Here is an 11,939-nt window from a genome sequence, read left to right as displayed (position 1 = left end):
CTACTTGAAATTTTGCTGGTTGAGATCAGGGTAATCCTGATGCACATCAGCAATCTTCATAAGTATTTATGTTCAGTGTTAATAACATGTTTTGTTTGTCTTTGAATATAAAATCACTTTTTTTCCAAATGATCTCTTAAATAGATTTTGATTATAAGCTATTTTGAATATAAAATAGGATAATCTTAGGAGTAGAATCACTTATTCAAACATGCCTTATAAAGAAATGGCTCTCCAATTTGAGGTCAACTCAGGGGAAAGCAGCAAAAGTTTTCAGTACAAAAGCGTAACTGATCATATATTTTTGTGCTGTGTTAAGATATGTAAAAATGCACAAAATGGACAGGGTAAAACAACCATTCATTCCATTGATCAACAAGTTTTCAATACAAAACAGCAACCTCAGACATCACTACATTAATTCACTCCACTTCCCTGTACATACACCAACAATTTTCCTACACAATTCCTAATCCCCAACCTGACCTATTTAGATACATAAGCAAATATCAATGCCATGATCATAATAATGGCAAAGATCAAACAACAGACAAGGACTGTGATTGTTTTCTTCATCTCAGCATTCTTTCTCGTAAGCAAGGCAATAACCTTCTTCTCCCTGGCATTCCCAACATCATCATACCATTCAAAGAACCTGCACAGTCGTCTACCATGGACCTGCAACTCATCATTTTCAAAACAAGTGTGTCAGTTTACAATCTTCAACCACAGTTTCTTACAGAGAAGTAGAAAGAAATTGAAGCAGAAGAGAACCGAAACAGCAACAACATGGAAGAATCGAAACAGAAGCAACATGGAAGAATCTAAACTGCAGTAGCCTTACCTTGAACAGACCACATCCGTAGAACCTCCTCCCAGGGTTATCCCCAGTCCACGAAGTCAGCAACGGAGCTTCAACTCCACACCCACAAACTTTCACCATTCTTCTCCTCGAATCAGATGAGCCCGATGAGTTCTCACTTCGTCCATGCGAGGCTGACCTTGTGTGTTGCGAGGACTCTCCTCCATCCCACCGAATTGACGGACTGCCATAGCCACCCATAGCTAAGAATCGAAGAAGGAGACAATGCAGAAGAACGTAAACGAAGGAGAAGACAATTGGGGATTTTATGAAATTAGGGATTTGATGGGTTTGGGTTAGAATCATGTAGATGAAGGATAAGATATCAGGTTTGGGGATTCTCTCTCCTAATAATCATGTTCTCTCTCATCCACGTCAATTAAAAAATCACACGTATGAAGATTCTGTTCAAATATTAACGGAAGGACCAACAGTCATAACGGAGGCAAACGTGGGGGACTAGGAATGCTATAAAAATAGTTTGGGGACCATTCTTGCACAAAGTTGAAACGTGGGGGACCAAAAGTGCTTTTAAGCCTTTAAATATTTAGTGACGGAAACTTTTATCACAAAAATAGCGACGAATTATCAACTGCTGAATTTCTTAAATAAATAAGTGTAACATATTTTTGAAGTTGTTGATGCTATTTACAATTTAAATAGATAATGTTATTTAAAAAAAAAATTATTAGGGGCCCATTTTTATTATTTGCTCAGGGCCTCCAAAATGTCGGGACCGGCCCTGTCTCATACCATTGGAGAGAAATAGTTCTTTCACCATGTCTAATTTGAGTGTGGTAGTGTAGAAACTTCTCTTTCATGTGTCTCTCATAAATATGTTCTTATAAAATATTATTATATTTGCTTATCATTTTATCATATAAAGTGTGTAGTTAAATGTAGGGTCTACTAGAGAAACTTTTAAGAGTTTTTGGGTTTGAGTAAAAAGTTAGTAATTTAGATGATGTGGCATTATGGAGAATTGTAAAGAATAAAGTGTAGACACTCTAGTAAATATGATGGATAAAGATGCTCTTATACCCTTGTGTATAATTTTCTATAAAGTGTAGACACTCTAGTAAATATGATGGATAATGTCATTTATTTGCTGTAACCCAACAACAACTGTATTTTTTTTAAATAAATGGACGCACAATCAACACACAAGTAGCAATGCAAAACTAAAAAAATAATATATATATATATATATATATATATATATATATATATATATATATATATATAAAGTAAAATGAGATCCATAACATTGCAAGTTTGCAATAAATCCTCTCTGTCTGCTTTAGCAATTTATATGGGACAACTGTAAAATATTCATACTTTTCTATAAGGTAAAATGTATTTATAAAGAAGCATAAAGGTGTTAAACTCCTTACAAAAAGTGCATCTAAACTCAAAGAGATTAGCAAGACATAGATACGGGGGAAAAGAAAAATATTCATACTTGAGTTGCTATTTTAAAGGGTTTGTTGGAGTGTAAGTGGGTTGGAATAAATCTACCTATTTAGTTGTGTTTGATTTTCAGTTCACATGTATTACGAGACAATTTTAACTAAAAATATAAATTTTAATGTTAAATGTGAAAGTAACTCCTTACTTCTGTTGGATTAAAAGTACTTTTAAGTTGATCTCAACTTAAATCCATGATCTCTAATTTTGAGGGAATTAGTCTTTTTGAGGATGCTTTCTGAATAAAAAAAAGTGTATTTTGCTAACTTGCTATCATTCCACTTCTATAAATATCAAACATGTAATCTTAGTGTATTAGCAAAAGCTAGCAATCATGGATGTTTAATTTTTTCAGAAATTGCAAAGAAACCCCTCAATCTTAAAACGTGAGATAGAAAATCAATTTGTGTGATACCGTTGATAATTAGCCAGAAACATCCCAAGAGAAACGTGAGATAGAAAATCAATTGTTAGCTTCTTCCATCATCAAGCTATATTACTCAACAGATTCTCACATGATTATAACAAAACAAACAAAAATATAATTAATGGCACATGACAAGCTATTACAGTATTACTCTCAAATTCTCACATGACTATATAGACATACAAATTTTTTTACCGAATATCCAACATACATACATACACTTTAGTTGTCATTCTTAACTGCGGTCTGCAAATATCGACGATTAAAAATTGTCACATAGTTGTATGCTGAAAAGTTGTAAATCCAAAGCATATATGCCTAATCATCAAGGTTGAATGCACATCATTTCTTCTAATTCATGAAACTTGTTCACCCATTCCATGTTAAATTGCACGACACTTAGCAGCCAAAAAAACTGAGTATGGGACTTATCCCACCAATCCAAACACGATTCTTTCAGGTTTTTGGTGGGACCACCTATGAATCATCACATGAATGTTTCTTATTCTCTTATATCCCACTTTGTTGATGTCCGTCTCTATATAAACCTCTCCACTCTTCCCATAAATCAGAACCAACAATTCATCATATCTCAAACTTTCAAATTGCCTCTTTTATCTTCAACATTTGGCCTTAGTTAATTAATTTTCTATAAGTTTCGTTAAATTCTTTCACACATTTACACATTAATTCAGGACTATGGGGTTCCAAAACTTGGTTTTAACATTTTTTATGGTAGCATTAGTTGTTGGCCAATATGGAGATTGTAGAGGCATTAGCAATCACTCACCCAATAAAAAACTTCATGGTGGTTTCGTTCAAAGAAGTGGCACTCATTTTCTCTTGAATGGGAGGCCACACTACATAAACGGCTTCAATTCCTATTGGTTAATGTATGTAGCATCTGAACCTTCTACAATGTCCAAAGTCACCACAACTTTTCAAGATGCTTCCCAGCATGGTTTGAATGTAGCAAGAACATGGGCCTTCAATGATGGAGCTGGTTATAAAGCCCTCCAAACTTCCCCTGGTTCTTATGATGAGAGTGTCTTCAAGGTAGTGCATATGCATCTTATTATTTTAATTTCATTTTTGAATAATGTAATGTTATGAATTAATTTGATCATAAATTAAAGTTAATACATTGAATGTGTCGCATGCAGGCATTGGATTTTGTGGTATCAGAAGCAGGGAAATATGGAGTGAAACTGATACTGAGCTTAGTGAATAATTGGAAGGATTATGGTGGAAAATATCAATATTTGCAATGGGCAAGAGAACGAGGCCAATCAGTGAACAGTGATGATGATTTCTTCACAAACCCCGTTATTAAACAATATTACAAAAACCATGTCAAGGTAATTAAGAGTAGCTTAATTCTAAGCAAATTAACACATGTGACTACTAATTAATGAGAAATAACAATACATATAAAATTAGATAAAAATTAATGAACAAATTCATTTTATCATTCATCAAATATCAAATATTGTTACTAATGTTGGCGGTCGACATATATGTAGGCTGTGCTAACGAGAAAGAATACTATAACTGGATTGACGTATAAGGACGACCCAACCATTTTCGCATGGGAGCTTATTAATGAACCTCGCTCCGTATCAGACAATTCTGGAAAAACACTTCAGGTCCTCTCTTTTTCCCCCTCTTACTTGATTTTGTGTTTGCTTTTTTCTCAAGTTGGACTCATAAGTACTAAGCACTTGCATGTGTTTGGATACAAGATGAAAAACGGCGGTGATATCAAAATCACAATAGGCGGGCCACAAAAACTAATAAAATTGCTTTTGTTAACTTTCACTGATTTTTTACGATGTATCCAAACTTGCATTCATAACTGCATGTTCTCACTAGACAATTTAAAGACCAAGTCATCATCATAAGTATGTAAAATTTGTTTACTCTTGCAGGATTGGGTGAGTGAGATGGCTGTGTATGTGAAATCCATTGACCCAAACCATTTACTAGAGGTTGGGCTTGAAGGATTCTATGGTGAATCAATGCCAGAAAAGAAGCAGTTCAACCCTGGATACCAAGTTGGAACTGATTTCATTACCAACAACCAAGTTCCCCAAATCGATTTTGCCACCATCCATCTCTACCCTGAAACATGGTAAATCCTACCCTATACATCCATAATAATCATCTTCATTTTATTCATCAAAATCATTGTTTATTACTCTATTTTTTTTGGTCGAATTGTTTATTACTCTATAAACTTGGGCAGTAGCTAATCTTTATCTCATGGATATATATAGGGAAGAGAAGTCAGATGAAGCCGGCCGAAATGCGTTTGTTGAAGAATGGGTCCAGGCCCATATTCAAGACTCAAATGATGTTCTTAAAAAGCCCATTCTTATTACCGAGTTTGGAAAGTCTTCAAATACTCCAGGATATACAGCGGATATGAGAAACAATTACTTTCAGAAAATGTACAATTTCATATACAATAGTGCTAGCAATGGAGGGGCATGTGCTGGTGGGCTTTTTTGGCAGGTCATGGGCCAAGGTGTCAGTGGGCTCGGTGATGGGTATGAAGTTATTTTCGAGGAGGTTCCTCCTTCAACGGCTAGTGTCATCACACAACAATCTCAAAGGATGGCAAATATTAAATAGCATAACATAATGTCCACACACAAAAGAAGAAAATCTTCTCATGTTCTTAAATAATTGTCATTTTAGCCATCACAAATGGTGGCATACATAATACTACGCAATGTAATGAATCAAAATAAAGGATAAGGAATAATATTCAAAATATTTTTTTAATCAATAAATGTGCCCTTTTTCTAGATAGCACTCCTTGTCAGCTTTTTATTGAATGACTTGATTTATAATTCTCCGTTCAAAATTACTATTTAGTGTATGGATTTTTCATTTTTCATTTTTTGATCGATGGAATTTGTCCAAGACTAGAAAGTTTCTTGTGCAAGGAGTACTTCAAAATTTTAGATATAATAATCAAATTAAATTGTGTAATTTTTTCAAAAAAGTCATGTAATTGATTTTTTTGGTTACATATAGGGGAAAGTCAAGTAATGTAATTGATTGAGAACTAGTTTCATAATAATTTATAAATACCTCAATTTATTTAATTTTAATATTCATTTAGAAAGTAATAAACATGGAATTTCTTTTGGATGAACTCAGGGTATCTACTACTGACAGTATTGACTAATTCTCTCACTGCGAGTGTTTGCACTAGTAAACAAGTGACCACAATTTCACTTTATTTCGATGGATGATAATCGAACCCCGACATCATAATTAAGAGACAAGGTAAACTAACCGCTATCTTTAAGCACCCCATGTTTTTAACTTATTTTCAAAAATTGCTCATATCAACCAAAACCTCCCGAAAAAAACCGCAGGAAGTTCAGGTATCACACTGTGCAGGTGTTTATTGAGTGGGAGCTCAAATTATGAGATGACAACAACAGAGACAGATTTTGTTTTCAAGGAAAATGTTTTCTTCACACCTCATTTTGAGGTGGAAGGAGGTGGAAGAGGAGAGAGATAGAAAGAAAAGAAAAAATAAGAGAGAGAAAGTATGAGATGTGATAGATGATAAGAGGAGAGAAGTAGAAATAAAAATAGGTGGAAATGAAGTGTTTAAAAGAAGAGGTGTGTATATATCATTACTCGTTTTTCAAAATTGCTTGATTTAATTAATCAAACCTGAAACTGAAACTGAAACTGAATGAAAACAAATACACAGTGTTCTGTCCTTCTTTTGACTGTCAGTCACCAACGCATTATATATAGCAGCACTGTCACAAGAACAACGAACCAACACTGTTGCGAGAGAGCGAGGACTCATACATAGAGCTAACTCTCACCAATCTTCCTTCTTCTTCAAATTCAATCCATGTTTCCAAAGGTAAATTCTCTACCTCTCGTTTTTTTTTCGATTTTCCTTTACGCCATTTTCACCGAATTTACCTTCATTCTCTCTCTCATGTTCGATTCGATGAATGGATCTCTCATGTTCCTTCAGTAGTTTCTGCAAATAGCTTCTTATATGCAAAATACAAAAAAATAAATATGGCATTTGCTATTTTTTGATTTTGTTTCAATTTTGTTTTCTGTGGAATTTAAGCTCTTGAAATAGCAAGGAAGGCAGTGAAGTTTGAAGATGGCGGCTTCGGTTGGCGTGGCGCCGCATTCAAGCTTGAGAGAATCCAGTGGTATTGCTGTTGATAGATTACCAGAGGAGATGAATGATATGAGAATTAGGGATGATAAAGTATGTTTTAGAGTTAGACACTGTATTTTGTTGTTTGATTTTTTTTTAAGTCTGGGGCCTAGTTGCTTATAGCTTGCATCATCATCTTGTAGGAAATGGAAGCTACCGTTGTTGAAGGTAATGGAACCGAGACAGGCCATATCATTGTAACCACTATTGGGGATGGAAATGATCAGTCAAAGCAGGTACATCTTCTCCCTTATTTTTCCACTAGCATACTATCTGCTGTGGAAATTTGAATGTAGTTGGAAACAACTTAACTACTATAGGTTCTCACTTGCTCTGCTGACTGACATCCTGGTGCTTGGAAGTTGATAAACAACTAATGCTTTAGTGCGCTTTGGTGTTATTATTTGTGTGTAAATGTCTTCCTTTCCTGTTTTTTCTCGTACTGAATGAATGCGAGTACTGAAAATTGAAATTAGTGTTATCGAATTTCTCCTTGATTTTTTTTCCTTTTTTGTTCCCTCTAGATTTCGGTGTTATGCCAGCTGTATTGCCTGCTAACTTGAATCTTTATACAGTAAGTAGCATGACCTTGTTATTGGCAAATAAACACGGATTACTAACTGATTGATAGAGCTCAATGGGATATGAATCATATGATATAGTATATAGCGATATCTAGTGATATCATGCAGTAGAATTTTATCCGCATCGGGATATCATGCAGTAGAATATTTTCTTTTACGAGATTTTGTTATTCAGTTTCTCATATTTTTCTTAAATGTTTATTGCTCTTGAATAACTTAATATCTTTCTAATATTTCAGACTATAAGCTATATGGCAGAGCGAGTAATAGGGCATGGGTCATTTGGGGTTGTCTTCCAGGTATAGATTTAAACCCAGTTCAGTGTTTTAAACATGGTGACATGTCGCCTTTTATGCTGAATTTTAGTATAATTGTAGGCTAAATGCTTGGAGACTGGTGAAACTGTGGCTATCAAAAAGGTTCTTCAAGACAAGAGGTATAAGAACCGAGAACTGCAGACGATGCGTCTTCTTGACCATCCAAATGTTGTCTCTTTGAAGCATTGCTTCTTTTCAACCACTGAAAAGGATGAACTATACCTTAACTTGGTACTTGAGTATGTTCCTGAAACTATTCATCGAGTGATCAAGCAGTACAACAAGTTGAACCAACGCATGCCACTGATATATGTGAAACTCTATACATACCAGGTATACTTAATCATGACAGTCTGGTTTTCATGATCCTACTGTGAGTTGCATTCTAAAAAATGTATGTATTAATGGTTCAGATTATTTTCTAGCGCTCTGAATTATTTCTCAATGTTTAGAGTGTGCACTTAACCTATAAGATAAATCTTAAAACCATGCAGCTTTAGTCCAAAATTCCAAGTGGTGCTAATTCTCATGTTTTTCAGATTGCTAAGAGTTAGCTTTGTGTAGCTATGATGTCCCCTGAATTCCCATTGCTTAAATTTGATTACTAGTTGTACAACACTCTGCTTATTTAAAATGCTAGCAACAAACTCCTTCTACAGACACACTCCAACACACATATTGTGATTGGTTTATTTTTTGAAAAATCAACACACTTCTCTCCGATCACAATGAGTGTGTTGGAGTGTGTCTTTAAAAGAGTGTGTTGCTAGCACTCCTCTTAATACTATGGAGTTGGGACTGTTGGGTGTGGGTTTGTTATTGTGTTATTATGACGGTAGAGCTGGCTTGGTTAAATGTAGAGATTGATGCAGTGCTATCTTTCCTGTGTTAAGTTCTCATCTTCTGATGTTATAACAGTTTTATTGATATATTTCAGATCTTTAGGGCACTATCTTACATTCATGGTTGTATTGGAGTCTGCCATCGGGATATCAAGCCTCAAAATATATTAGTATGTATTTCATTCTGCTACTCCTCACATCGATATTTTTTACTCCCACTTTTTCTTTCAGCTTTCAACTTCTTTTGTTTCATATTTATGGTTGTGTAACTTGTGTTTGGAGTTGCCACAAGATTGGAGACTGCTATAGTGCTATTTCAAACTCTACACACTCAAGACTGTTAGAGAATACTAACTGAAAATTTCTATGCAGGTTAATCCGCATACCCACCAGGTTAAATTATGTGACTTTGGAAGTGCAAAAGTCTTGGTATGTTTCATAATTATTGGTTTTTAAGTTTTTGTCATTTCTTCCTGCAACCATATATTTTGGGACTTTAGCTTTGCTGATCGAGTTTACCTTGCTTTGTATTACCTTTGAGTTTGACAGGTAAAAGGCGAACCAAATATATCATACATATGTTCTAGATATTATAGAGCACCTGAACTTATATTTGGAGCAACTGAATATACTACAGCTATTGACACTTGGTCTGTAGGTTGTGTATTGGCTGAGCTTCTGCTTGGACAGGTTGGTGAGTGATGATTTGAGCTGTTTTGACTTTGGGATTTAGTATATGTGATAATAAAATTTGTGTTTTTATTTTTTATTTTTCCAGCCTCTGTTCCCCGGTGAAAGTGGAGTTGATCAGCTTGTGGAGATCATCAAGGTAATCTTTTTGATCAATTTATTTGTAATGTCTTACTTATTTCCACTGAGCTATCTTTCAAAGTGGTATAGTGGATGGTTCAACTAACTCAATTACAAGTTGTAACACCATAATGCAGTGGATGATGAATGGTTGATCATGTCTCTTGCTTTAAGCTTTTAACTTTACAACTGAATTGGTTTACTTGGTGATTCATTTCTTGAATCACTTATATTCCAATCAATTTGACGGGTAGCCTTGACTTTTAACATTGTGTATCTGTAACACACGAACATGTAAATTACCCTCTTGTTGTTGCTTCTTATAGGTTCTGGGCACTCCAACAAGGGAAGAGATTAAGTGCATGAACCCTAACTATACAGAATTTAAATTCCCACAAATTAAAGCACATCCATGGCACAAGGTATCACAGATGAATTTAATAGCATGTCATGTTGAATATTTTAGCTCACCATATTAATATATCTAGTAATCCCTTGCTGAGCACACCACACTGATATAAGTTTGTTGGCTTGGTCCTACTAGATATTTCCTAAGCGCATGCCACCCGAAGCTGTTGATTTGGTATCAAGACTACTACAATACTCCCCTAACTTGCGGTGCACAGCTGTGAGTACAGATTTCTTAGCAAGCATTTATAATTTTTATCAATCTCATTGGTGAAATAGTGTTGTACTGCTCTCCTTTATCATGTAATGGTTGTTTGGAAGTTTTATGGTTTCTAATCTAATTGTTCAGTGGTTTTGTTTCTCATCGTTCAAAGTTCAATATAAATATATTTTTTCTTTATCTGGTGCAGTTAGACGCCTTGACCCATCCCTTCTTTGATGAACTTCGTGACTCAAATACTCGCTTGCCAAGTGGTCGTTTCCTTCCGCCTTTATTCAATTTCAAACCTCATGGTATGATAATTTTGGAATAGGCTATTGTGTCGTACTCTGGTTTGTTATTGCTATGATAGTTCATAGTTCTGACTTTGACCATCTGGATATTCTTGCTGCCTGTGTACCAGAACTGAAGGGAGTCCCAATTGAGATTTTGGTGAAATTGATCCCAGAGCATGCCAGGAAGCAGTGCCTGTTCCTTGGGTTGTGAATGTAACAAAACTGCAAGTGCTTTTCCATGTGCATGGTTCCTCTATTTATGAAATGAAATTTCTACTTTAATGTATCATTGTTATGTTTCGGTGCCTTGTAAAAACAGATTTTGAGATATATGGAATTCATATAAAAGCCATTCTAGCATGTCGTCTGGGATTTCTCTGTTTTTCTATTCTTTTTTTCTTTTTGGTTACAGGAGGAAAATAACTGTTTTTCTATTCTAGGAGTTTTGTTTGAAGTATTTCTATTACTATGAATTAATTATGTTAATTGAATTATTAAATACATGAAGAAAAAAAACTTATGAAGAGCTAGCATATAGAGTTAGATATTTGTTATTACTCCTTTGTTTTTAACATTTTAATTTACTTTTCTTTCAATTTTTTTTTAATTTACTTCATTTGAATTCTAGAACTAATATCTCTACTATAATGGACAATTTTTGGTTGCTTTTGCGTTTGATAATAAATTTAAATTTCATAATATAACAGTAACTCTAGAAGTTAATGCTATATTTTATTTTGCTACGTAGTAGTCTACACTTCAAATTCAAAAACTAATTAAGTACCTGTGCATCTCACGAGTTTCTTCCTAATGTGTTGTACAATGCAATAAAACTATTATACTAAAACATGTATTCTTTTCCAAGTTCCACTGGTTGCCTGCTTTATCCTGGATTCATGGCTATGATGCTCATGCATTGTTCTAACAACTTAAAGGATTCTTGTGCCCTTTTCCTCGCAGTACTGTCTGTTCTCTAATTTATTTGAACATTTGCTGTGAAATTGTGGGTAGAATACTGATTATTGAGCTTGAAACTCCAAGAAAAAACGTGCTTTATGCAGTAAAACTTACACTGTATGTCTAGCCTTTGCACAATGTGTAGATTTTACAAGTGTTATCCAAAAGCCTTCCCTCTCCCATTCCCTTTCTTGTTGTCTTAAAAATTTGTCAATATCTGTGGCTGGCTCATCAACCACAGTTCTCCTACTATGCCTTTCATGTTGCAGGACTAATGAATTATGAGAACGCATTATCAACATGGGAATGGTGTTCAAGAAGCAAAATTTGTGTCTTCACCAAAACAAAAAACTCATTGAAACCCATAAGGAAGCCCATTATGTAATCTTACTCTGTATTTTCCTTTCCATCGCAACTACAAACTACAATGCGTAAGTGGCCTGAAGTATCCCGTACCTCCCACAATACTGTCTAATTAATGATATAATTCATAGCATTTTCAATGCTGTTTAAAATTGAAAGTCTCCTGATGTAATTCTAAAACCCTCACTTAATAG

The 11,939-nt window shown here is 34.6% G+C and overlaps 3 protein-coding genes across 4 annotated transcripts; 2 read left to right on the top strand and 1 right to left on the bottom strand.

Moving 5' to 3' along the window:
- Positions 1–1,063, bottom strand: LOC130726251 (uncharacterized). The gene is made up of 3 exons (XM_057577493.1): positions 845–1,063; positions 553–678; positions 1–54 (listed from the first exon to the last, which is right to left on the bottom strand). The coding sequence occupies exons 1-3, from the start codon at positions 1,061–1,063 to the stop codon at positions 1–3; spliced, it is 399 nt and encodes a 132-aa protein (XP_057433476.1).
- A 2,392-nt stretch (positions 1,064–3,455) lies between these two features.
- On the top strand, positions 3,456–5,551 carry LOC130730937 (mannan endo-1,4-beta-mannosidase 4-like). Its single transcript, XM_057583093.1, has 5 exons — positions 3,456–3,812; positions 3,920–4,114; positions 4,280–4,402; positions 4,685–4,887; positions 5,033–5,551. Exons 1-5 carry the CDS (start codon positions 3,456–3,458, stop codon positions 5,388–5,390), a joined length of 1,236 nt encoding a protein of 411 aa, XP_057439076.1. The 3' UTR covers positions 5,391–5,551.
- A 949-nt stretch (positions 5,552–6,500) lies between these two features.
- Positions 6,501–10,813, top strand: LOC130730938 (shaggy-related protein kinase alpha-like). 2 transcript variants are annotated; one of them, XM_057583094.1, is made up of 13 exons: positions 6,501–6,654; positions 6,874–7,020; positions 7,113–7,205; positions 7,793–7,852; positions 7,931–8,203; positions 8,808–8,882; positions 9,085–9,141; positions 9,262–9,402; positions 9,491–9,541; positions 9,849–9,944; positions 10,067–10,150; positions 10,341–10,443; positions 10,554–10,813. In XM_057583094.1, the coding sequence occupies exons 2-13, from the start codon at positions 6,910–6,912 to the stop codon at positions 10,634–10,636; spliced, it is 1,227 nt and encodes a 408-aa protein (XP_057439077.1). In that variant the 5' UTR covers positions 6,501–6,654; positions 6,874–6,909; the 3' UTR covers positions 10,637–10,813. The 2 variants fall into 2 exon arrangements, with proteins under 2 accessions (XP_057439077.1, XP_057439078.1); XM_057583095.1 differs by lacking the exons at positions 6,501–6,654; positions 6,874–7,020; positions 7,113–7,205 and adding an exon at positions 7,481–7,543.
- Positions 10,814–11,939: the final 1,126 nt, after the last annotated feature.

The sequence above is a fragment of the Lotus japonicus genome, chromosome 1, assembly GCF_012489685.1.
Source record: "Lotus japonicus ecotype B-129 chromosome 1, LjGifu_v1.2".
NCBI lineage: Eukaryota > Viridiplantae > Streptophyta > Magnoliopsida > Fabales > Fabaceae > Lotus > Lotus japonicus.
Note: the sequence above shows the minus strand (reverse complement) of the source record. Positions and strands in the feature narration are given on the sequence as shown.